The sequence below is a fragment of the Lasioglossum baleicum genome, chromosome 3 (assembly GCF_051020765.1).
Source record: "Lasioglossum baleicum chromosome 3, iyLasBale1, whole genome shotgun sequence".
NCBI classification, from domain to species: Eukaryota; Metazoa; Arthropoda; class Insecta; order Hymenoptera; family Halictidae; genus Lasioglossum; species Lasioglossum baleicum.
In genome coordinates this window covers 11,807,103-11,834,833 of record NC_134931.1, presented here as the reverse complement: position 1 = coordinate 11,834,833, position 27,731 = coordinate 11,807,103, and the positions used below count along the sequence as shown (strand labels likewise).

The 27,731-nt window shown below is 39.1% G+C and overlaps 1 protein-coding gene across 10 annotated transcripts in view; it reads left to right on the top strand.

Annotated features, from left to right (window-relative positions):
- Nachralpha6 (nicotinic acetylcholine receptor alpha6) overlaps window positions 1-27,731 on the top strand; it is a 390,412-nt gene that overhangs the window by 258,701 nt on the left and 103,980 nt on the right. For 8 of the 10 annotated variants that reach the window (XM_076420937.1, XM_076420941.1, XM_076420942.1 and 5 more), the window contains one exon: window positions 17,296-17,382. The exons of the other annotated variants lie outside the window; for them this stretch is intronic. In XM_076420937.1, coding sequence (XP_076277052.1) covers window positions 17,296-17,382 — 87 coding nt within the window. The remainder of the gene's footprint in view (window positions 1-17,295; window positions 17,383-27,731) is intronic. 10 annotated transcript variants of the gene reach the window in all.

The window sequence follows — 27,731 nt, the reverse complement described above, 5'->3', positions numbered from 1 at the left end:
CTTCAGTATGGTCCACGGACAATTTTCATACCAGTCTCGAGAGTTTAATTTACCTCTGCAGAAGAGATTCAGCAATCGATCGTGGCCGAAAATACTTGCTGTTTGTTCAAGAAATTATAAACAATTGTGAATGAAGCTGAGATATGATCAATTTTGAAAAAGTTTTTAAAGAGTGTCTGTACGTATGTCACAACCTGATACTTTCTTCTCGAGACTGTTCGAAGAAATTAGCTTCGAATTATTCTACGGACAAATATTTTGTTCGATATACAGCTTCCTCGAGCCTGTTGGGGGAAAGAAGGGGAAAACGGGGAACAGTGCTGGAAACACAGCTTCCTTGTGACGAACGATTTCACAGGGGTCGACAGACCGACCTGAAAAACTGATCTCAAACAGGAAGCGGGGGAAATTCAGTTTTCATTCGAAACGGCGCGATGTTTCGCGGATAATGACAGGTCGGATCGATTCTGGCAGGGATTCGAGCTTTCGTCGGTGTTGTTCCTGATGTTCAATTGCCGCTATCCATGCGGCCGCGCATATACATATGTATACATACATATATACACGTACAAACACGAACGTGTCCTGCATACCTTGTGTCCCGTGAGCCCGCATCGGTGTATAATTCCCCGAACACCATTCGACTAAGAAAACACCGTGAAAATAGTCTGTCTCGCGTGCTTTGCTCCCTTTGGGGGACGAACATGGGATACCAGAACTTTTTCTGTGATATGGTTACGATCCACATTTAACCTTTAACTGCGGAGATCGTAGTCGGTTTAATACTATAGTTATTCCTAAAAATGTTGGAACAGTAAATATTACTTTTATGATGATCTGTGTTTATTAAATACGAAAGGACTGAATTAACCCATTGTCCATTTAACTATTTAAGAGTTAATACTAGACTTGCAAGACGAGTCGAGATGGTAGATTACAAATTGTCAATTGTATTATTAGAGGGATTATAAAGATGCTTTTGTGAGAAGTGTTAAATGAATTCCAAGTTAATTTCAATTCATTGGGATTAACTCCAAAGCATTCGACGCGAGTGGAATTGTTGCAAAGTCTTTTACCCTAAAAGTTAGTGTCACGGAACAAATTTCGAATGACCGCTACCTCTGAAATAGTCCGCAAACTTCACAGGATTAAATGAACTTTCATCGGACCGATTGTCGAATCTGTCGCTTGAATTGTCAGCCTCGGATGAAATTTAAGCACGTTGACGTGCATCCGGCGAATAACTGGATCATCGGAAAAGAATGGCCCGATTGGTGGAACGTTGTACCTTAAAAATCGTGAAATACCTATTAAAGTGCTAGTTAAACACCTGTAACTACATATTGTCAAGCAGTTAAAATTGTAATTGTTGAACAATTGAAAACGATGCCATTTTCGGACAATTTTATTTCTCTTCATCGTTATATCACTGTGTCATGCACAATAAATTTTGTTTCGTTTTTAATTTGCCCCACCTGTTCTACAAAAAAAATTTGATTATTTATATGAAAATTCATTTAAAATGTTTCGTGTAAAAATTACACATACTATGTTAAGAGAAACGTATACTTTTCTTCCCATTCTTCCTGTTTCGTTGATGAAAGAAGTTCTACATTCTGAAATAATGATGGGGGTACTTGTGGTATAACTAATGGTTGCTGAGGAATTAATGAATTAAGTTTCGCTCGTTTGAAATCATATTCCACTTGCTTTACCATAATACATGTGCAGGGGACAGACGGTTTATCAAATTGATGGCTGTCAACACAGTTATCGATGGATATCTGAAATCGTTGGAATAATTTACTAATTAGTTTGACACAGCGTGTTAACGGCAACGTATTTTGGTGACAGTAGGAAGGCAGATAACCCGCTGCTATTTAGCTTTTCCATAATTTATGGCTGGACCAAAGTTCGACGTGTTATGTCCGCACGACAAAAATGAAAAAAAATCCCTTCCTGGTGGTACCAATTAACACTGCGGACTGTCGGTATAATAGAAACAAATATGAAACGATATTTACTTTCTATTTCCATCTTACAAAATAGCATAAGAAAAGGCCACAGTAATAATATCGGACATTTCGTATGCAACAACGCTTGTATAACAGTTTAGTAAATAATTCTACATATTTCTGGCATTATACGAGTAGTAAAATAATTCAATGAAAAGTTTCATTACAAAATACCAATAATTGATTTATTTTACTAAAACTTGAATGTTTCATTACGAAATGGCAACACTCTACTTTTCAACAGTATATTACAAGAATTTCGTGCATTTCTGGTTCATTCCACCTTTAATAAATTATATTGATGAGATATCAGAATGAATCGTGGTCGGCCGTGAATTATCGAATTTCCGAAACATTTTGATAATACCAGTGTGCGAACCTTCTCTAATACCACTAGGTACTATAGACCAATGAACGAGGGAGAGAGCCTGATATCGTAGAAATTCCATTCCAGCCAAGTTTCATCATTGCCGTAGCTTCGGGTAGACTCGATGTAAAACGAATTCCGTTCGAACCTTGCTCAAAAATAAGATTCCTCTTAGAAATTCCGATTAGTCAGCGGAAGCTCATCCTTTCGGAGATCCAAGGGATGATATTGCAACATCCTGATTCTTCGATTTATTCCCGATGAGAAAATAACAGGTTGTGCTTCGCTTATCCAGTAAAAATTGTTTGCAGTCAGACTTTATACCGAGACATTTGTGCACACCGTTGTTTTGTGATTAAGAATTTGAGACTGCAATTACAACCAGATTTCTTGAAAATTAGCTGTACGCTTCAGACATGCTGAACTGCATATACCTTGGGTAGTTTTCCACACGGTCAAAAATGTAACGTCAACTGTTGAATGACCAAATCCCTTTGAAGAATGAACGGGATATAATCGCGTGCCTGCTGCGAGCGTGTTCACGTGTTCACGTGTTGCGTGGGTGTATGTGTGTTCGCGCGTTAACAAAGAACAGGGTGTACAGAGTTGGAAATGGTCGGAACAGGGCAATTAAAACATAACTGCGGGTCACTTGTCGGACTGTGCGCGTGTACATATATATATATGTATATCAGAACTACAGTCGGATGGTTAGAGAAGAGACTTATTAAAAATTGTCGCCGCGCCCGCGCGATTTACTGAATACGAGGCACCTTTTCAAGCTTCCATATCTAATGAATTACTCTACGCCGAAAAGAATTCGTTTATCCCATTGACTACATTGTTAGCACGCAGATATTATTTAACCCTTTGCAGCCGGAGCTATTTTAACTTGAAAGTTAAACGTTTCTTCTGACCTAGAATAATTCCATTGTATATGATTTTTTTTCATTTTATGCATTTGAAATTGATAGAATACCTTACGTAAACAATTTTTAGTGGCGACTCTCTAAGCTAAGGGTTAATTACACATTGAAAATCATAGAGAGAGCGTCGGGGTATATAACATTTTATTATTTATTATCTCGGACCTTCTGCTCTCGGATAATGAATGTTTTATAATTTGAAGAGTTTTTGCTCTTCCTGCAACCGATGGGCGACTAAAACCAAACTGCTTCATCAGAGCTCGTTGAATAGCTGCACATTATTTTAGAAGCAGTTGGCGTTCGGACACGAGAGAACCTCGTGCAGGAAGTTCGGTCGGCGTGCTTCAACCTAATTGAATCAAGGTACCACTCAAGACATATGTACCGTGAAAAGTCCCAATTGCTACGGTGGAATCCGAGCATGTGTTGGTGGCATGGTTATGTGTGTCGGGTACGTAGCTTGAATTGTTAATAAGCCGACCGACTTGGATCGCGAGCGTTCGCTGTATATGAAAAATTTCACTGATTCGCCCGCAAAAAGCTTGCGCACAGTTTCTATGATTCTGCTCTCGATTCGGGGAGAGTTTTCAACAGCAGCTCGAACTACAGAAAATTTTACATCGTTCGAAACCGGAAGCAGTTTCGATACTTTCATTGTATCTGTTTATTTCTGCTGTTCGCCGCATTTGCTGGCCAAACTTTATTTCGAAATTGTCCGATGGAGTGACACTATTTGCATATATTGTTAGGGGAGAGTGACCTCGCACGAATGCAATTCTGACACTAATAACGCGCACATGGTAACGAATATAAAACGCGGGTACCTAGATCGGTAAAAAATAAATGGTTCTAATAATATTTCGCGCGTCATTCTCCGAGATAAAACGCCTATACGAAAAGCTGGAAGCTCTTGAAAGGAAAAACGCTGTTCCCGTCGACTCCGACACTCTTTGTTACCGTCAAGTCGAGAAATCTCTCGTCGTACCGCATTTTAAACATGGACGTACAACTTTTATAACCATTCACATTCGACGGTCGCAGTAATTTCGAGTTAGCTTCGCCGGAAGAGGGATTCCTGCGGAGATATCCGAATAAGAAAGATCGAATCTCGCGGTATCTGCGGCCTTGTCTTCGCCTCATTCTCCTACTTCGCTGGGCATTGTTATCGGGGCTCGTCTTCCAAATTCGTCTTTGTCCTTATCCTTCCGCGTTTTCTGCCATTGTTGTCACTTCACGTCGCCTGCACGTCTGTCAGCCAGTTAAACTCTGTCCCGGGACTCAAACAGACGTTCCATTAGCGCCGGGAATCGCGAATCCAAGCCTCGGGAACTCCGCGAAATCCGCCGGTGTTATTTCACCGGTATTAAATAGTTTTGCCAACTACTGGGTGATTCAATGAGTTTCTGACGTTCTTTCGGTGAATAAAAACCCTTTGTTCGAATCGGAAAATAGAGAGTATATTTTATTCAAAGTATTTTCCATTTATTTATCTCAAATTGCTCAAACGGCAAGCCGTTACCGACTACTTCGAAATCAATTTTACACGATTTAAAGTAAACATTTTGAACGGACGTTTTAATTTCGATATTGGGGACATTATGCCACGATTGCCGTTTTATGCAGATTCGTTCGAATTTCCAGCGGCGCGGCGGATTAATTTACAACGCTCTTGAATCTTCAGTAAATTTTCCGTTTCTCGAGTGGCTGGCTGTACCTTTTTACCCGTGGACACTTTTACTCTCCTTCCCAGTGCTAAACCACTCGAGCCGCTCTGTCCTGGGTTTTCTTTCACCAACAGGCGCTCATTCTCCGCGCATGATTACTTGGATACATAATCTACGGCGTCTCCCGGCATCGCCATGACTGCTCGCTCACCTTTTCATGAAATATCTGCCTGGAGACTTCTACGAAAGAGGCTCTTGATTCTAATGCAATCTGTGTCATACTGATAAACCATTTGAGCATCAAACGTCCACGATGCGCTGCGTCGTCTCTCTCCCTCTCCGCGCGCCAGATTATTTCGTTTTATACTCCGTTGCACACCGGTGCTGCCAATATCCACGGACGACGGTTCGTTAAATATTTCAATTTTCTCATCAACCTCTTCTCGGAGTCACTTGGTTTTCTAGCGTACACTACTTTATCACCGCAAATTTCATCGAGTCGTTGAGCAGCAGTTTCAAGCGTTTCATCTGTTCAGATAACGATTCTAATCAGTGATAAGCTAATAAGACATCCATGATATTCTTGCAAACGGATCTGCTACGAACACTTTTACGTTGAATTTATCACACTTCACATGAATACATGAGTTTTTTCATACTCAATTTTTATTAAACAATTGCGGGAAAAAGTATGAAATTTCGAAATACAGTGGTACCTCGGTATACGACCTTAATCCGTTCCTGATGTTTGGACTTATACCGAATAGGACGTGTACCAAACCAACCATTCCCACAAGAAGTAATGTAAAAATGATTAATCCGTTCTACTGATGACTAACTAACTCCTATTGATATTATACCTACATTAATGGTGTTGTAAAATAATTTAAACACTGTTTAAACACATAAATAAAAAAATGAGATTATATTCTAGATTTTCAAATTTAAACTCTGCTTAATGCTAAAATACAAAAAGAAACAAACGATATTCTATTCTGTGGAAGAAGAGTCCCCTTGCAATAAAACCTAACATTCTGGTGTTTTTTCTTTTTTCGTCTTCTGTCGCTTTTCACTAGACTCAACTGGTTTGACTGTCCTTACTTGTATGATCAGTCAGTTAATAAAATAATACATCAACTCCGAATATAATTTAATTTTTCCTCCGAGATAATTATTGTAAAATGATGCAAAATTTACACAAAATATATTTCTGTAATGTACCGAACAGAAGTCGTATACCGAGCAAAATTTGTCACCTCCAAACAGGACGTATTCCGAATTGGACGTACTCCAAAGCAGACGTATACCGAGGTACCACTGTACGCATTTTAAGCATTCACCATTTTGCCAATTTGCAAGATAATTTATTTCTTTTGGTAGGGATGGTAACGACAACCATACGTACAACCAAGATACAATTTTGAAACATGCAATATATAAATTAAAATATCTCGTAAAAGAAAAACAAGCACAAAAGGAAATTCATTTAGAGGATGCAATCTCTTATCTTATAGGAAGATTATATAAGAAGTACTATTATACAAATTGGTTCACTGATTACTATTTATAAATTATTGGCATCTTGGTTACCAGTTATTGAATATTGGTTTCTTGGTTACTAGTTATTGACTATTGGTTTCCTGATTACTAGACATCGAGCTATAGTACAGTATCTATAAATTGATATAATGCTCGTTTAAAATAGAAGATTATAGTACGACAAAGAATTAAACAATACTAATACTAAACATTTTTAAATGACGAATATTTCCCAAGTGGATCTGTGGAATCCATAACTTTACATATTAATACAAATGTATTGAAAGTTACACAGTGCAAAAAAATTCTCTAAGATAATATTTGTATGCAGGTCGATTTATCACATTCCATCATTCTTCATTCTTGACCCATTCTTTTACTTCTTAAAATGCTGTTGCCTCTGGTCCGTAATTAATCACCAGCAGAGTCCGTTCCTTTCGCGGAACCTTTCTTTCCAGTTTAATGTCAGCTGAAACTTTCTTACGTTAGAGGAGCAAAAGAAATTAAAGGTCTTCAAAGTTTCTGTGAAACCTATTACAGACTCTGGTAGATCAGTATTCTTTGCTCCGACTTCGACGGATGTTATAACATTCGAAGAATTCTGTTGAACCTGTCACGTGACATTAAACACTTCGAGCAATGTGGTATTATAAGTTGTATATCAATTAGTCTATACCAAGTTCTATTTCAATGAAATGCAGATACATTTTGAAATTGAATTGAAATTATTGAGAAGAGAGCAATCAAACATGAAAGTTTTTTAATTAATCCAATCGTTTTTATATAAACGACCCTTTTATTATTCATTAATTGGTGCATGTATTTGCGTCAGCGGGAGAAAAGAAAGCTCTAGGCGGCGACCGGATCTTTCCAGTCCGAGGAGCTCCGCCATCCTCCGGGGAACAATTTTCACCGTGGTTGAGAGCTTATTATTATGGGTAAAAATGTAGCTCTTTAGACGGGGCATTATTGCGACGTCTATGAATGAAATTTCCATAATATTATGCCGTTGTAAATTCCGAGGTGGCGCGGGCGCGGTGGCGGGCGTTGCGAATTTCATTAACCGGATAAATACGGAGGAAACGCACAAGCAACGCCACGCGTTAAGGCCGCAAAGCGGCGCTATACTCTTCATGAAAAGTGTGTTTGATTGAACATTACCATGACAAAGGACTTGGACCGTGAACGTACACACACGGGAGCGGCCTTGCTTGCACGGCTGCGCCGTCGTCATGTATCGAATCTGTCACCTTGACACGATTTTCACAGGCCGGTTCCTTCCGATTCTCTGTTCTACACGAGCCCAGATTTTCGTTTCATCATGTCCGGTGTCCTTAACCGATCGCGCGACCGATCGCGCGACCGATCGGTCGATTAACGAGGAAAATCGATGTTCACTTAGCCCCTGTATCCGCAGTCTATTGATTAGATATCGACATATTTAATAATCCAAACAATATCGACTGCTAAGGGTTAATTCTTGTTTTGTGTACAACAAGACCAATGGTAATACATAAGTAAAAATGGTAACAAAATTGGTCATCTCAAGTAACCAGACTTCCATTCACCGTAGACACTCCCAATTTGAATACCGCTGATCCAGCATGTCGAACAAGGTGTGTATCCACTGGTAATATCGTGAATGGTTCGTTCGTTGACGTTATCAACCGCCTCTCCGTGTCGGGCGTAAGACATCAGAATGAACGAGGCTTTTCATGTTAGCCCGACCGGAGGATCCTAATGGACTTAGGTCTGGAAAATGAAGTGGTCTTTCTGTAGAGCCATCCGGGCAACACCGGCCTCCTTGAAGCTGTCAAATAAGATACGAAACAACCTATCGCAACGATGCCTCCGTCGCTGAGGCTACAACTAAGCTTCTCGATAGAGGGTTGCGAGAGTCTTTCAATAACACTGCAAATTCTTACCTCCGACCTTTTCGATGAAACTGGGACGGGCGAACTGGTTTCTTTTATTTTTCCTACTCTTTTTCTTTTTTTTTTACAGCCGAGCATATTCTATCACGTTTGTGATGCAGCCACCTTTGAAGCGAAATACTTTACTCGGATGTATTTATGGGGTTGTTGATGGAACTGCTGTTGACATATCCTCACGAGATCCGCTTCCAAACAGACGCAATCTCTTGTACATATTGATATCGAGATCAAAGATTTTTCGCGAGCGTATACGCGGACAGATCAAGTGATCCTAGCAAGTCGAGGATTACATTTTTTCTCCGAGAAATCTGAGCGAAGGAATGGAGAAGGAATATCTGATACCTTCTCAGAGGTTGATTCTAACGTGGTAGTATGCCTACTATAACGAAGATATTGGGCTACAGAATATTCAAGTAGTTGAATGAATTTAATAACGAATTTTGAAGAATAAATTTAATGGTTAAACCACAATAAAATGTAAATAAAAAATTTTCGATGCCGTCAAAATTGAAAGAAAACGGTTGTTAACATATTCCAGAATTCGCACTGTACACTATGCAGGTCCGCTGCAAGGTTAGTTTACATTTGGGGACGTTTACGTATAATCCACGTGTGCCTGTTACCGAATTATTGCGGAAGTTACAATTCCATAAGAAGGCGAGACTCCTGAATGAATTTTGGATAACCAGCATCCCCGTATTTTCATTTTCGCAATCCGTGATAACAACCGGCGCATCTCTGTTTAAATTTCGTTTGAAATATTATCGTGTGCCGCGGCGGAGGGGCGAATGAACTGTAAGAGATGTTCAAGCAAGCTTCGAAACTAATATCGTAACTCCTTCGAATACCTGTGAAATTGCGTAACTCGTCGGAGATTCGTTTTATTTGATACTCGCGCCGCGCGTTTGTTAGTTTCGCGACAGTTCGTTAGCCCCGCGCTCGTTGAGCATCTATTCCGGCGACATATTTACGCGGAAATTCGCCGAATTCGAGCGTGATACGCAGAATAAAACACTCGCGGAATTTAAGTGGATGCCGGTTACTGCGACGGCAACCGAAGTCAGAATTAAAACCATAAATCCCCGAGATTTCCGCGACGGTGGCGCCTCAACTTTCGCGGAATCAATTCGGCATAAATTAACCCATTGCACGACTACACAAGGTGTCCTAACAATGTTGTACTTCCTTGAAGGAGTTGATTCCGAAGGCCATTTAAGGAAGTAATATTTTCCTTTGCGAAAAAATGTTCGCCGCGGCTTTGTTAAGGAGTTGTTAACGAAAAACACGGACCGATCAGAGCGCGGCTACTTCGGACGGAGTATATACGTTTTTCGTTAATAACTTCTTAACCCTTTGCACTCGGAGTTATTTTAACTGGAAAATTACACATTTCTTCCGATCTAGAATATTTCCATTCCCTACGATCTTTGAAATTTTTTGGATATAAAATTGTGTGGTACAATACCTCATACAATACCTAAATGTTTAGTAATTGATTAGATACCGATATATTTAATAATGTAAACAATATATAATGGAACAGCAATTTTTAGTGACGCCTCAGACGTGATAACCGAGTGCAAAAGGTTAATAAAGCCACAGAGAACAATTTCGCAAAGGAAAAAGTTACTTCAAATCAGAGTTGTGCTAATTCAATTACGCAATTGAATTACATTGTATTTCAATTACGTCGTAACTGAATTACATAATTTAAACCTTTCAATTAATTCAATTACTAAGTATTTTAATCAGACGTGTAATTGAGAAATACAATATAATAAAAAACAGCTCTCCAAATTATAGCCCAGAACTTTGAAGAAGTGCGATATATTTTTGTGTTTTTCTTTCATATACTTGTTTGCTGTTTGTGTAGCGTACTTTCTGTTCCTCGTCCTTGTTCATTATTATGAACCACGCTATTTCATGTATATTGTTGAAATTTTAAAAATGTGTAACGTAGAAGTTATTTCTGTTCAGATATTATAAATTTATAATTAATAAATTCCTTCTGTTTGAAACCTTCACATGGATTTTTCAACCTCTTCTTACCTATTACTTTATTATGCTTTAATGTTTAATTTTAATTTAATTACATCGTAATTCGTAATTAATATAATTTAATTATAAAGTATTTTATAATTAATATAATTTAATTACAAAGTATTTTATAATTGTACTCCAATTGCAATTACGAATTACATTGTAATTTAATTGAATGAAGATCTGAATTATAAATTACAATATAACTGAATTACAAAGTAATTAAATTACTTTGTAATTATGATTCCTGCAGTAATTCAATTGTAATTCTGCACAACTCTGCTTCAAATGACCTCCGGAACCACCTCTTTCAAGGAGCTTCAACATTTTTGGAACACCCTGTACATTCCCTCAGGTGTCCCCCATGAACTGAAGAAATCTGATACAGCGATATGTTTGCTTTCTCGGTTTCTCGAAAAATAGTTTTATCGCGTCGATACTCAAAGAAATAGAACATCAGTGTCAATTTCTTGCTCTCGAGCGGCCACGCTTCAAAATAAACAAGCCCTTCGTTAATCTTCGTGACAGAAACAATTACACGCAATTTGTATTACATGAAAAGACGAAATGCCCGAAGATAGATTAATACGCCGTATTAGGGACACAATAGTGCCGATGCCACGAGCATGCAACCGTCCGAGTCATTAATAACATTAGCCCAGGCTAGTTGACTCTAAATGCGAAAACTAATGTGAAGATTCACGCTGGATATGCATATGCATTATTTGTGCTCTGTGCCCGTTTTCTAATAAATCCACGTTTCTGAGACGTTTTTATGGAAATAATTGCCATCATGACTTAATCAACGAAATAGAAATTAAGCAATTCGACATACCAATTATTCTAGTTAAATAATTTTCGGCCAGAATAACCCGCCGCTTATAAATATAGATTACATTGTTTACATCAAGTTGTGAAATAGTTACGAATGCTGGCGTTAATGTACAGGGTGTATAAAAAGTAATGGTCATCCGTTGTAGGGGTGAATCTACTACACCTCTGGATCGGTGGACATTTGTAAGAGAAACTTGCCGCAAAATTTTTTACATCAACACCTTCCACTCATCCAGAAGAGAAAAAGTTTGAAAGAAGCCACGTGTCGCAAACAAATAGTTATCGAGATATAAGCTGTTAAAGTTTTTGCAACTTCTTTTTAAAAGATAGTTCATCCGAATTATGTCTGTGGTTGCAAGGAAAAACGCCGCATGTCACAATTTCAAAAAATTAGAGTTTATACATTAATTGAGCTCTACAGTATAGGATTTATGTATTTACCAGAAAAAAAGTCATTAAAATAAGTTCGAAAGGCTGAAAAAAATAATGCAATTTAACCGATGTCCTACATACATCAAAGTTTTAGTGATGAAAACTTTAAACGGTAATATCTCGGAAATGAAATTATGTGACATGCGGCGTTCTTCCTGACAACAACAGATATGTATGTATAAGGAATCATAGAGCTAGCATGAACAAAATTAATTTTCAAAGGCAGGAAGAATGTCGAAGACATTAAAGAATTGAGATTTATAAATTGTGGAAAGAATAAAGCTGTATCAAGTTTATCTGAAATTCAGGGTATTGTCTAGAGTTCGCGCGCACATTTTCGCAATAAGCGCACAAAATTCGCGGTCTAGGACACCCTACGGATTCCGTGAGAACAGGTAGTTTCAAACTGAGATCATTTAATCCATGACGAGAGAGGGTTAGAGCTTCCGAGTTAGTTGAACACGTGACATCTTGTTTCACTGGGAAAGTTTCGCGTGATAGCGGTTCCTGTACGATTTCCATTCCGATCTGGCGAAACCCGAGCAAATAATTCTGCACCGGTTCGATCCAACAGGTGCAGGCCTCGATGATTCGGTTGACACGGACTTCTGGTCGCCGCAGTCGCAACTTTAATTCGTTTAAAGTCTGTTTTAGACACGGACTCGGATAAGAGTTCGAGGTCACGTTCTCGATGAGATCTCGGCAAGCAAACCGCGACAAGCTGCATCCGATGCAGGTGGCAAACCGCCAATAACATTCAGAGTTGTTGGCCGGCGAGTGGGATGACCGGGGTTAGGGGAGGTTCGGCATGCCCGGCAATTAGTTCCTTACAATTAGTTCCGAGTGTTTATTGAGCAAGCTTCTATAGCCGCGAACCGACAGACACGCGCGGCAATGCGTACGTAATTAATCGATACTAAATCAATTCCGTGATAATCTCGGGAATTTATGATCTGTATATGATCTTCGTTATGATTAGACAGCGGATCTCTATGCAAAATAAAAATTTTAATATGTCTAATAAAAGTTGAGAATAATATAATAGTCTATTTAAATTCTTCTAATATTTTTGCTGTCTTAAATTGCTCCTATTCATTTTCGTCATAAATGCATAAAATCCGCTGTCTAGTTACGATTTACGTCAGGTCTGATTTTGATGGTTGTCGCTGGTACCGTTTACATAAGGGCGTCTTCTACTGTGAACGTTTTCTCTTCTTACCCTTTGTTGCAAATTGTTTATAAAAATTTCGTAAACAGTACGAACATGAAACTTGTTCCCGGATACTTATCCTACTTTTAAAGAAGTATCCAGAAATAAGATTCATGTTGTTAGTTTTTACGTAATTCGCATATTTATGCCTGTTGCTGTTCCGGAGTAAACGAGGCCGCGACGAGGCAACGCTGCATGACGAACTTACGACTGTCTTAAAGCAAATTCAGAGATTCGCAGGAACTTAATACACGCTTCAAGTCCCCGGAAACTAAGAGACCCAACGCGGTTGAAATGTCCACCCGTTCAAAATGCTATAACCGGAACGTGTTAATCCGTCTCCAGAGTTCTCGTTCGCGGAAATTATGCAAATCTACTACATGTAGTTTCCTCTGTGCACGTGTTTGCGCGATAGGCGCAATATTTGTTGAACGTGAACGGGCAATTACTGTTTATCCACCTCCATGTAAATTCTTGGATAGTAAACGCGATTTGGTTAGTCTCTAGCGTTTTATAATACACATTCGTATTTGTTCGTTGATATAACACTTTCACCGAACAAGCATTTCAATTATTATGGGGTTGAAAGTGTATGAAGAAGGTACGGGTATTATATAACAAGCTAGATAGTTAAAACTGCTTCAGATAATTCAATAATGTCTCATGGACGTTGTGACATACAATTTTCTTAGCAGAGATGCTACAATTTAACCCGAAGTAAAACCTTCAAATCGTTCTATCTGTGTTATCATCTTTGTATTTTTATGATTATGGTAGCAATAAGACGGAATAAGTGTTACTATAATCACCCTATCAAAGAAACCTGCAGTTTACTTAGCTTTTACAGTTATTTGTCTATAGTCTGTAGTATAACGTTCCTACTGATGCTCTTACACATAACATGGAATTCAGACCTCGAAACATTAGCTACAAACAAAAATCGACGCTTATGTTGGACAGCACAAACCTAAAAGTAACATTCAATTTCATTAATAAAACCGAAAATGTTTATGAAGCGAAAATTACAGAAATAAGCCTGGCGATAATAATTTTACCCTCCATGTTCGTCACACGACCGTACACGCGTGCGGCGAACTGTATAATGAGACGTAAACAAGAAAAGTCATTTTGTAACAATAATACTGATCATCATTGCAGCTGATCGCGTCTACCCTATTCTTCCGTACATTATTAACGAGGATCTCGTAATATCTAAGATTACAGTAACGAAACGAAATGAGAGAAGGTTACAGCGTTGCGAAAATCCTGTTTCCAGCCAAGTCGAACTTTTCTTTGACCCGTGTTATAGTAACGTCGCACTGGTAACAGTGATTAAAGAGCTGCATTCGTCGGCCGGCTTCTTTGTCGACGTTAAACGACTCGTTTATCAGTCACCGGGGCCGGGGACCTGTGCAAAAATAGTGGCTAATGGCGGAAAATATTTCCCTTTGATCTAGCAGAGACTGTCACTTGGAGTAGAATGGAGGTTCCCGTTGAATGAATAACCTACGGTTTTGCTAATGACGCGTTCCGCGATACGTGACGGGTTCGAATCGTAGGTTTCTCGACTTGCCGCTGGTAATTCGCCCTTGCCGGGCTTTAATTTAATAACTACGCGAATTGGGAAACTTGATAGCTGTTCAACGCGTACAACGCAAGCCCATTGTACCGCGAAAATGTCCGCCAAGACAGATAAGTTGGCATGGAATGACCCTAAAAGAAATATTAATAAACTACTACGTTTCATATTATATCGTGATGTCTTTCTCTGATTACACGATTCTTCTTGTTTGTACTGGAAATAGTTGATTTAACAGTTCATAGACTACACGACTATCAGTTTCCTAATAATTCAATAATTTTTGGAACGGAAATGTACGCGTACGTTATTATACTGTCTAAATATTTACACATTCTTTCGAAAATAGTATTCCATAATTAGCATACAAACAATACCAAAAATTCTCACTAACTCAAACGTCTGTATCCCATTTCAATGATGTCAACAGATTATAAACTCCCGCACAATTCGAATATCTCAATATTTGACAGATCGATCCTGTATTTGCTTACAATAACATGTGTGTTTGACTTGCGAAGAAAAAATTGTAGACTGATTACACAATGAGAAGGTGTCGAACAATTTCGGAACGTTGCACTGGATCCCATATCGTGGCTCAATGGGCGATTTAATCGTAAAGTACACAATGTGTTTGCGTTATTTACTCTCTCTAGCCAGTGTTTTCCTCGTAAATTATAAACACATAGGAAAATGAAAAAGGAAAACGGTTTAGCTTGTTTTTTATGACTGATGTAACAGCGTACATCAACAGCTCGGGTTCGGAATACTTTCAGAAAAAAGATGAAATGTGGTACTCGTAAAGTGCACTATTTTATTCGAAATCGTATACGCGTGAAAAATGATTGTTATGTTTCATAAAACCAACGCATATTATGTTATTTTGTTATAAAACACAGGAACACGGTATCTCTTCGTATTCTCTGCGGGGAAAATAACAATATGAGGATTAATATCCGTCAGTTATTTACACAATTATTATTGTTCGAATAAAACCAGTCTATCTGCAATTATTGAGTTCGTAAAATATCCTATTACAACAACTAAAACGATGGCATCGATCCTTCTAAACGTTTCCACACGGACAACATATAATAGTTAATTCGCAAAGGAAGTTCATCCTCGGTCGAAGCCGTTATGATAGTGTTGTGGATTCATGTTAAGCGGCCATCTTGTCTTCCGATACGTCCGCCTGAAATGGACGCAGTAAACCCAGCGTACCATAAGGTGATGTAAAACTTTGGTACTACATAATAAAAAGTCGCTCATAACAATGAGCAAATCAAACTCGAAATACGGGCCCGTCTGTTTAACATGATTGGACATCGAACACTCTACTGAAAATCATATCCAAAAGACAACATGCTCGACCTTGTAATTGACGTGACATACAATCAAAGCTAAAGGAAAAGGATAGTTGATATGACAAACCAGAGTACAGAAAAGTCCTGACAGTCTCTTATCAGAAATAATAAATTTCTATCGTGCTCCAACATTTTGTATGTGTACATAAACTCGCCAGATTACTGTAAATACTTGCACAATATACAACAATATAGGGCGAGTCAGCAAGAAATGCTATCTAAACTAATCCGGTATCTATGCTTGTATAAAAAACTGCTCAACACTAAACCTACTGAGCTTTAAAAGTAACTGGTACATGTTTCCTTATTAAAATGACAAGATTGATATTATTTAGACTTTGTGCGGCTCCTACATCTCTGTGCGACTCCTATAAGTGCACTATTAAAGATATCTATAGAATCGTTTCCTATGAAATAAGTTTTATTACTTTTCTAATTGTAAAATAAAAAACCTGGAACCGGTCATTTTGACCAGTTAGTGTTAACGAATTATGTAGCATTTTAAGGGACGCATCGAATGAGTAGAATTTTATTTGTATATATGTATCTCTCTCTCTCTCTATTTTCAAAGATATTAAGGTAACCTTTCTCAAAGTCAATGTACCTTGTTTTAATGAAAGGATGAATTCTGCAACCCTTAATACGATGACCTTGAGTTGACCTTGAAGGAAACTTTGATAAAGGTCACCTTGATATCCTAGAAAAAATTATATACATATACAAAAATCAAATTCTACTTATTCGATGCGTCCTTTAAAATGCAACGTAATACATTCAAAAGTATTATTATAAAGGCAATAGATAGCGAGTTATTTTAGATAGTAGTTCTGACTGACTCACCCTGTACATGTATGTTAAGAGAACATAAATTTCACTCTGCACTCGCATTCATCCAGTGACCTACATTCCAGTCAGCTTTGAAGTTCAAATTGAGAGAACGTAGTGACAGGTGACCGACAATTGTCAATGTCTGCCTGCCACACGAGTTCTCATATCTAGTCTACAGAAAAATATCAACTTTCCTCTTCACCCGAGAGCTCCACGCACCAACGAGACATCAATCTCGGTACACCTCTTAGTGGATTGCAACATGTACACCACCCGCAGACTCTTTAGCCACCACGAGTTCCTCTTGAAGGAGTTCCATACACGAACGTCCCTTATCCCAAAGTATAGTTCACGTTCACGATTTTCTCTCCACCAAAAAATCGCGAATGCACTTGAAGCGAACGTAGCTGTAGGTGTGTCTGTGTATTCGTCATCACCGAAGTCAGAGCGTGGACTGAACAATGTTGCGTAGCTCGTGGTCCCGGATCGGCTACGACAAAAACAAGACCGAACGGCGAAACACTGATCCTGATACGTGCATATTTTCTTTCCGACTATCGCAGGGGTGACCATTCTGCTGTCGCTGACAGTATTCCTGAACCTCGTGGCAGAAAGCATGCCGACGACCTCGGACGCTGTCCCTCTAATAGGTACCTATGACAACCACACCACGATAATTAAGCATCCGGCTCTGGCAAGCCTGTGTTCTACCTGTTCTTTTCGATGTCTGTGTAAATATTTCTATATATTATATCGTACACCAAGTGTTTGTGCCTGTCGTTCAAGCATCCCCCTTTCCGACCTGCGAAACGGCTGGCGGAAGGGTAGAAAGCGCGTGTTCGAAGAGAAATCATGCGGGACGGTAAGAACCTCGAAGGTCGTTCAGGCTTCCGGGACAATTTTGTTATTTTCGAGCCGAGAGACGGCGAAGTCCACTTTACAGGGCCGACGCTGTTAGAAAAGGACAATCTATCGTCGGACGGCCGTCGTCGTTCGTCGCGGCGACGGCCGTCGGTAAGCTATTTTTCGGCCTCAACGGAGCCGAACCACTCCTTCGCTCGCTCCAGGGCCGACGATTACACGGCCATTTTCCACCGAGATACGATTTTATTCTTCGACTTAATAGGCGACGGGTGAGACCTGCTTGACCCGAGAATCTTCGTTCCAATGGTTTCGCGATCAACGATTGCTACGACGTTCTTTCTTCGGTCTGCGGTAAGACTTTCGAATTGCTCCCCCAAGCTTTTCGCACCTGCTATAAGTCATTTCACTTGTTTCAATATGCTGAATACGAACACGGCTTTCATTTATCGCGGAAATTACAAGTTACCGAGATATCTCCAAAAGACTTTCTTACCAGGTCGCTGCATTTTGCCTATACGTGTGCACTTGTGACACATTGACGGCATAGCCACATTGGAAACCGAAATCAAACGAGTATTGGTTTAGAAAGCCTGCCGTCGATGTCAGCTATGCTTTTGTGAAAGTTTTCTGCGAATATCTCGGGAACTTGTAATTTCCGCGAAAAACGAAAGCCATATTCGTATTCACATCGTCGAAATGAATAAAATGGCGTATAACAGGTACCAACAGTGGGGCGGTCTAAATCGGATGTGCTTACAATTATTATGAAATTCCTTTAGTTTAATTTACGCGCTACATGCTTTTGAGAAATGTAATGATTTAAACTTATTCAGTGTGCTATTTGAAGAATTTCTTAAATGTTCGAAATAATGTAAAATAAAAATGGCAGTAGAAAATGAAAATTACGTAGCTCATGAATATTAAATTCTGCAAACTTAATGATACTTTATGAACCTGGTCATTTGTCCATAAAATTTCAATTTATCGTAAAAAGGAATATAGTTCAAAGATAAGTTCCAATAAATTTGTTATTTTATCATCTTGTGCGTTCAGTTGGAATCTTTTCCATTAATGTAAAATTATGAAGACCATTTATAGGAATAAATGAGCAACGATTGGCACGATCATTAAAACTGTATGTTCGTCAATGTATTTTTATTATTGTAATCTTTTACATATTTTATCCGCACCGGGCGGCAAACTTTAATTTCATTTGGAGCTCTGCTGGCGAAGGAATTTAATTTTCATTGAAACGGACGACCGGTAAAGTACCATGGACGTCCGCCATGTATATTTTTCCATTTCCAGCAGGATCGAAAATCGCGTTATGCCGAAAGACGGGGCTGAATCTGTCAGTTATGAATCATCCCGATGATTTAGAATGAAAACAAACGGGGCGGATGAAAATGCAGGAAACGTGTCGCTCGAGAGGGTGAATTAAATGTGAAATATTATTCTCGCCAAACAGCTTCAAAGCGAAGTTGAAGGGAGCGCGCGAGAGAGAGGAAAAGTTCTTTTTAATCAGGGACGTTGTATACAAAAGGATTTATTTCCAATTAGTACCAGAGATAACTACAAATAGATTCATGCTTTTTCATCCTCAGTGTTATTAAAAAAATGATTTAATGTGGTAAAAAGAAAAGCAAATAAATTATTCGTTACAGAAGATACAGGCAACCTTGAAGTCTTGGGATATGTTTCCACGCTTTATCGTGCTGGAACATGATACAGTACAATTTTTAAACCGAGAATTTTCTCTTGGATACACCACGCGTCCCGTCTTCTACTGTTTTCAAATTAAGTCGGCAGTTTAACCAAACACCTGAGTTTCTTGCGCGAGCCTCGACAATTGGAATGCGCCGGCACTAACCAACAGTAATACAAGCAATTCTTGCTTTAATTAACAACGCACGCCTTGCTTTAATTAGCTCCCATTATCAAGTTTACACGGCGCAATAGAACCCTACATCTACGAAACGGCGCACGCTGGAATCTTCTCGGCAAAGAACTAAATCCCAAGGGCCGGAAAAGTCGATCAGTATGCACACGGGAATGTCGATATTGTTCGACAGACATGGAAAGCACTTTTCCCAACGCCTGTCATTGATCAGTCATTCTCGAGGATTTCCCCGTGTGTGTCACTCTCATACAATTTTAAAACCTTATCTACTATGTAGTATAATACATTTAACTTATAGAAGCTTTCTTTTTTATTCGTTTAACTCTTGGCAAACGAAGGCAAAATTCTCCGTATAATATTTTATATATTTTACGGAAATCAAACCTCCATAGTGGTTTTTAATTTTTTCGAAAACTCATTGTCAGTTTCACAGATTCCTTTTAAAATATGTTTTTGTTCATCGGAATTGATAATGAGACACATAGAAAAATTACAAACAATGTACTTGTAATAGTGACTGATTGACATGCAAAAAATATATATATATAGTGCGCTTTTCTTAGATCGTATAGTTCCCGTTTGTTGGATAAATTATTTAATTACATCATGTTTTAATTAATCGCCACGCGCGCGCGCGGTTTCCAATCTTCGTAAGTAGTTCAATCAAAATCTTAGTGACAGAATAAAATTGGGGACAAACTATAGTGAAAACCTATACGGATTGCAGGATCAAATTTTGGCACAAGCAGAACTCTCGTTCCGCAAATTTCCGTGCGTCTAATCATAATTCGACCGACCTTGAAACATCGAAACGACCCTGTTCATATCCCGGGTCGTAAAGAAAAGTTCAAAATTATGCGAGCTCGGTGAAACAGCTAGTAAATTCGCCGTTTCCAATAGCGACCAGTAACCATGATCAAATATCGAAGGGGAATACCGGCTCCGTGGCTCGTAAACGTTTCCTCGAACAGAAAGAGTTTCTCGCGGGCACGCGGTGCAGTACTGTTATGATATTCCACTATCATATAAAATCGTGCACAAGTTTTAAGGACCAGCACGATGGCACACCGGGGCCACTATCTCGAAAGTTGTAACGCGTTTACGCCGAACAACTTTCTCGTTACTCGCTGCAAATCCTTTCCGTGGCGCGCCAAACACGAAATTCACGGCGCGGACGCTCGCAGATACATACCATGTAACGGAATGGACCGCGCGTGTAAACGGTCTTTGGTAATGTTTCTCGACCGTTAACCCTACCTACTCATAACCGAAAAATTTCACACTGTTTCATGACCGAGCTAAATGTGCCCGGGGCAAGTTGTTCTGATCGTGATATCTAATAGAGCAGAAGACACGATGTGCTTACAATTGAGTCTGCCGTGGAGCTTAATGATAACATTCTAGCTTTAACGTGTGAAGCAGGGACCAAAAATAAGTTATTCTAAAATTTTCTGCGATAAAGATCATGAATAAAAAATGGATTATTATTGAAATTTAAGATAATATACACAAAATATAAAGAAAAAAAATTCGAAGAACAAAATAATAAAAAAATATCAATTTTTATTCTTTTGGTTACAAATAACAGTTATTAGTATTAGTGCTCAAAAAATTGGATCCTCCTCGATAACTGTTATCGATGAGAGAAATCTATTTCTATCGCTCAGAACAGTTATAAATGAGAGAAATTTATTTCGATCGCGCTCATAACAGTTATCGATGAGAGAAATTTATGTCGATCGCTCATAATAGTTATCGATGATTGAATTTCTTTTCACTTGTTCATAATAATTATAGATGAGAAAATTCATTTTGGTTGCTTATTTAATTATTGAGTTACTATTACTATGTATTACTGAAATATTATTGAGTTATTGGGTTAGTTTTTTTCGGATGGAGCAAGCCTGTGAAATTCATTGAGAAGGTTTCGTACAACAAGACGAATCAACAAACCATAAGAACAACACTAAATCTGTTTGTTTTGTCACGTTAAATTTTGATTGTAGCAATTAATTTTACCAATAAAAAATTTATGAAATAATTGATTGTCGATCATTTGGAAGTTGTACCATTTAATAATAACTATTACAAATTTCCTTCATCAATAACTGTTATGAGCGATCAAAATGAACTTCTCTCATTGATAACTGTTATGAGCGACCGAAATAAATTTCTCTCATTGATAACTGTTATAAGTGATCGAAATGAATTTGTCTCAACGATAACATTTACCAACAAGAGAAAAAATGATCGGTTACTTATAATCCTTATCTGTAACCAATACGATTTTAGTCGATGAACTACTTGTTATTCTATGACTTTTTTTCTTTTTGGTTATAACTAGACAGCGAATCTTTATGCATTTATGGCAAAAATTATTAGGCGTAATTTAAAGGAAATAAATCTCTATTTCACTCTAATTTGTTGTAATTCGCATAAAAAATTTTTATTCTGCATAAAGATCCGCTGTCTAGTTATAACAGTTATGGTCCCTGGTGTGGAGGACTACACTGCGCACAGTGCGTTGGCCAAGGGGGAAAGATAGAAATTTTTCTGAAGTGAAAATTCCTCGGATCCGTCATGCTCCGGGGTGAAACGCTATTAAGTTTAGCGTAGCGAGCGAGAAACAGACAGGTGTGCAATCGCCGTAGAAGTTTTCATTTCGGCCGTGCGGTCCTATGCGCACAATATTGGTCTGTTTTTTTATATACATTTTTTTATAATGAAAATTTCATAATAATAATATATATATTTGTTCATCGTCGCAATTATTAGAATGCGAAGTGGCTTAATCGTGAACTTTGCTAAAATATCCGGAGAGTGATACGTTTCCTGCATTTCTCATGTTTTTAACAGAAGTTGGCCAACCTTAATGGAATTCGACATTATACTTGAAAGTTCACTTCCGCAGCATTTCTTCAGCAGCTTTTGGAACGAAGATCGAGAACAAGCAGGCAGAGCACTGAAAGAGAACGACGGTTCTTTATTTTCATTCACATCGGTGGTTTTCTTCCTTTAACGTTCCCTTCTAAACCCTTGTACAAGAACAGACCCCTCTAGCTTGTTTTACATTAATGTTTAGAGTATTATCTCGTTCCACGATGTAACTCCATGTCGAGTACTAAATACTTCAGGTGCTTACGAAACTTTCTTCTCTTATTAACAAAATAACTTTTCGAAATCGTTTTTAAACAATGCAAATATTTGACTGTGCTATTACTCGTAAAACTTGTTTGTTTAACATTCAAGTGAAACTATGAATGGTAGAATTAATACAACTAATTCAATAAATGACGTGACGACAGACAATAGAACTAATGTCTACTGTATATAGAGGATTAAAATTATTCACTGATGTCGGTAAGAGTAGAATGATTGCAATTAATATTGCCGAGTGATCGAGTTTCTTAGGCACCTGTAATGCTGGTACTGAAGTTGGTCACCCCCTGAGACATGCACGGTCCCCGTTTTTTGGTGTATTGTACTAATTGTTATACTCGGACGAGAGTTCGTATGTTTAGAGGAGAACCTTTAATTGACTCTAATAGCCCCTGTTGTCCCTGTGTCATATAATACATTTAGAGAATTACTGGTAACACTGAACTTCTAGGTATATTGCTGTCTTAATTGCTTGTTGAAAGGACCCATAGTTTACTCATAGTCCATCGTTCCCCCATGGGGGTTTAGCAAGGGATATCCTATCAGTTTATCGGAAAACTCGTATAAACAGTAAATTAAATTTCACTGGCAGATATGCGCTACTTTCGTCTTAACATCATCGAATGTTGCTCCGGTTAGTTTATTCTCCAATGGTAGAGCAAAAAGACGCAAAAAAATAACATTATCCCTCGATCAATATTGAATCTACGAACCCGGCTGTGTCTGTTAAAACAGAAACTCACGAACCTGACGTATGGAAACTAATTCGGAACCAGTCCGATTCTGTTGCTACAATAATAGTCTCGGGAATCGGTACAGTGAATTCTCTTGCAATGTAAAATTAGTGTTCGTTCGAGTACGCGCGTTCGATGCATTTTTATATATATGTTTATCGATATCTCCTTCACCGAAGAATCGCGATATAGTCGAAATTGTGCGCATTACAGAGTAATATATGTACATTTCTTTTTCTGTTCGCGTTGAATGGCCCGTGTCCCGTCTCTCTGTAAATCGTTGTTAATCTGAACGGCCTTCATTGTATTCCCTTGTAAACATGTAAAATGCATTATGTAGAAAGTGTAATTTATTTACAGCTCAGTGATCGATAGCGAGAACTTCAACGACACATGGTCTTCTCTCGATTTCGGGAAAGACGTGTTGGAAGTTTTCAGTTAGGCTAACAATAAGCCAGGACCAGAGCGAGTTGCGTACTGTCTTGGTAAATTTAGCGCTTGAGAAATAAAACTTTCGAGCCCAGAGAAAAAATTTAAGATTCTTTCAAGTAACAGAAATATTATAATACATTAAAAAAGTTTTCTGCGAAGGTGCTGTAGGCTTCCTGAAAATATTTATCAAGGAAGAGAGCGAGGCAATGGTACATAATATACATATAAGTATATTTTCATGACAAATATTGCGAAAAAAAGGAACAAATTTTCGGGTAAAACTGGCACGCGAACGTGTCAAATCGGCATCGTGACAACTTGACGTGCTACCGTCGTACCCATACATCTTACTTTAATGAAGGTGCAATGTATTGTTAGACACCTGAAAAGCTTCCAATCAATATATCTAAAAACTTCTTAGGGTTATACTACATAAGTACTACCACCTCCATATGTTGTCGTTCCAAACGCGACAGCAACACCCGTGCGTTCTCCTTGTAAGTGACGGTGGATAGCAGCAGCAAGAGAAGGAGAGAGAAATATTAACCGTAGCCTGGCTTCCGTTTCGGAATAACAGCCGGCTCGACCCGGTGAAACTTTAATTAAATCCTGCGAGCAACGGGCTAAACGCAGGAAGAAGACGGCCGTAGCGTCTCGGAACGCGCGGCGTCTGCTCGCTAAACGGCTGCGAATGTGTTCCTCGTGCGGTTGTCCTGCGAAGGATAAGCATTTATTCGCATTTAGTCCCCCTGGGATCGATACTCCTCCGTTCGCCTGACAATCTTTTTCCCTTTGATGATGCTACTGTGTCGTTGTTCGTCCTCGTTTTGCCGATCGTGTCTGGCTCCTGCTCCCCTGCAGTGCAGTGGTCGGAATTTCTATAAAGATGATATATGATTAACGAATGAATATTAACACAAGGTTTACGTATTTCGTTCGTAGTATCGATCAAAGTTATGAATGAGAATTGTTTGTTACTTGATAACGAAGTCTTCAGCTTACGCTGTAGTTCGTAATAGTCTTAATAAATTGATATTCAGCGTTCATTTTATGACAATTGGGGTTAATGTATTTCACGAAGCTTCATCAGTTGTACATCTGGAACTTCAGGTGTCCTTAATATGGAACGATTTCAGTCGTCACAATTCGAGTCTTCGATTTTTCCGTAGGACCAGGTTTACTTAGTTCTATCTTGCTTCTTTTTTCGCACCAACCACTATGGAAACCGGTAACCACGATGCAACTACACTCGCGATAATTGCTCCCAGCCTAGCACGAGCTACGACACGCCGACACGGGCCCCGGAAAAAACGGCGAACTTTCTTTTCCAGGCAATTAGCTACGCCCGCCGCGTGAAATTAGTTCCTAACGAGCGATCACTGAGAACCTCCGGTTTTTTAGGGGCTCCGATCGCCGGCAGAGTGTTATTCCTACCGCTCTGTGTCGTGCCTCGATTTTCCCGGCGGTGTGTTGTTAATGAGAATCGAATTCCGCGGCCAATCAGCAACCGCGGATTTATTGGATCCTTCTGTTTACGATTTGGTAATACATCGTTGCAAGGTTGTTCAGGGAAGAGAGTATCGGGAAACCAGTCTCTTGGAATTTTTCTATCATGATGATTTTTCGTTTAAATGTCTGGAAATGTAGTTTCTTGTACATTCAATGGTACGAGAGCATCGTTGCAGTTTTATTAAGAAGAGAGAGAGAGAGAGATAGTATTGGGAAGCCAGGACAGTAAAGTTTTGGGATCGCCATGATACTATGATTTTTTGATACGTTCCATTGTTTGAAAATTCTAAAGCGCAAACTTTCTTCTGTTTATGATTCGACGATACGAGAGAATTTTGAAGCCAGGACAGTGAAGAGTTTTGGGACTTCTGTGATGATACTATTGCGTATCATTTTTCTATCGATCTTTAGATTGTGTCAATCATCTCTGTGTATTGTAAGTTCAATGCATTGATGTTCAGTGAGTTTGGAAAGTTTTGTTGTTAGCATTATCCTGTTGACGATCTATCAGAGATGGTATTCACACAGAATTTTGTAGAATAGACAAAGAAGTGTTAGAAAATATGTTTGAAGCTTATACTTTAGAAACAAGTGAAACAACAAATTTATAAACAAAAATTAAATCACTCGTGTCAATATGTGGTGTTAATATTTCTGTCCATCACTAATATCCTTCACGAGTCATACGAATTCCTCTGTGAAACGCGATCAATCCCAAAAATACCTACAAAATCAGAGCTATTTAATTAACGTAGCCGAAACAGGAACGTTGAAGTTTACTATATCGAGTACCATTTCAATCCTGGTGCGTTCTATAAATTCTAACAAAATTCGGTTCGTTTGAATACATAATAACAAGACTGCGGATTTTATGCATTGAGGACTATTATTACTTAATTTTCAATTTATCAAACGAACTATTAAAAAAGGAGATCAATTTTTTTTAAATCCGCAGTCTAATAACAACGAAAATTAGTTCCACCGAGATGTGACCAACACGAGTTAGGATTTTAATTGTTCGATTTGCTAATGTGTAACTGACATTCAGCTACTTTGTCGAGTTACCACGATGAGACAATGAAACGCCATTATTTCGCCAATTCGATATTCAATTGGGCCACAGACAGCAATTCATAGCCGGCTGCCGCCTTTTTTCGTAGTGGCAGAATGGAAATGGCCATAAATCAAGACTCTTTCGATAACCACAGCCGTCGCAACCGGAACGGTAAACAAAGTCATCGATCAGACAATGGAAAACGAGAGGAACACGCAGGGAGAGAGAAAGAGAGAGAAAGCCAACCGATGACTTCTCAGGCTCTCGTTATGGCGCCTGTCCTGTGTAATTAATGTTATCCTGCGGATAGCCGACCTCTGCCTTCCGCTATTGGAAAACGAAATGCTGGCGATCGGGAAACTCGTCGAAAAATACTTCCTAAGGGGATTCGAGCCGCTCTAGAATATTTATCTCTTTTGTTCGCGCGTTCGTTTAACGAAAATTGCTCGTACTCGCATGTGAGGCCACACTGGAAACGCATTCCTCCTGGACACGTTTCAGTAAGATAATTCCAATGGAATATCACCAGAATGTGCAACAAGGTCGGTTTCGTTCCCAAACTATATATTTGACAACGGCGTACAATTTTTATTTTCCAACGACTGTCCTGCAAAGTGCTTCTCTCAATTAGCAAGCGGTGCATTGAATCACTTTCTTCGCATACTTTCTAGAGAAGAGTGCGACACGAAAGTTGCACTTGCATCGATGCACCGCCCAATAGACCCGCGAGAAGCAAGGGATCCGTCGGAATTCGAGTTTGAGAGCCCGGTATCAGGTCGTTTTATCAATACCGCGTCATTCCGTGCAATCAGCCGGGATGGATCTAGGCATGTGCACGCGAAAAAATTCATAATCATTCTGCCGCGCCATTTATCTGTTCCATTTGCTTCTTATGGCGATCCATTTATTAATTCGACACCGAGGGGGAGCGAGAGAGAGAGAGAGAGAGAGAGAGAGAGAGAGAGAAAGAGAAAAAGTGAGGGAGAGCGGGATAACCCAGTTTCCACGTTGGACTCGCTCGATACGCGATAGAATAATGCATAACTCCGGCAAGGAAATATCGCCGAACGAAAAAGCTGATACACGGTCGACGAACCGGCCCGCTTTGTGCTGATATTTTTTTAAAGCGGCCCGTACACGGCCCTGATCGACATCGCATGCAAATTTATGCGGAGCCGCGCGCGCGACAGAGCGCATAACCGCTCGTCTCTGAAGACAGGCCATCATTGTTGCAGTACGGGGGTTGTAAAAGGTATGCGCGCGCCTTCCCACAGCCACAGATAAAGGACTCTATACACACTTATCTGGATTATCAATATCTAATGCATAATGCAGGCTCCGTCGACG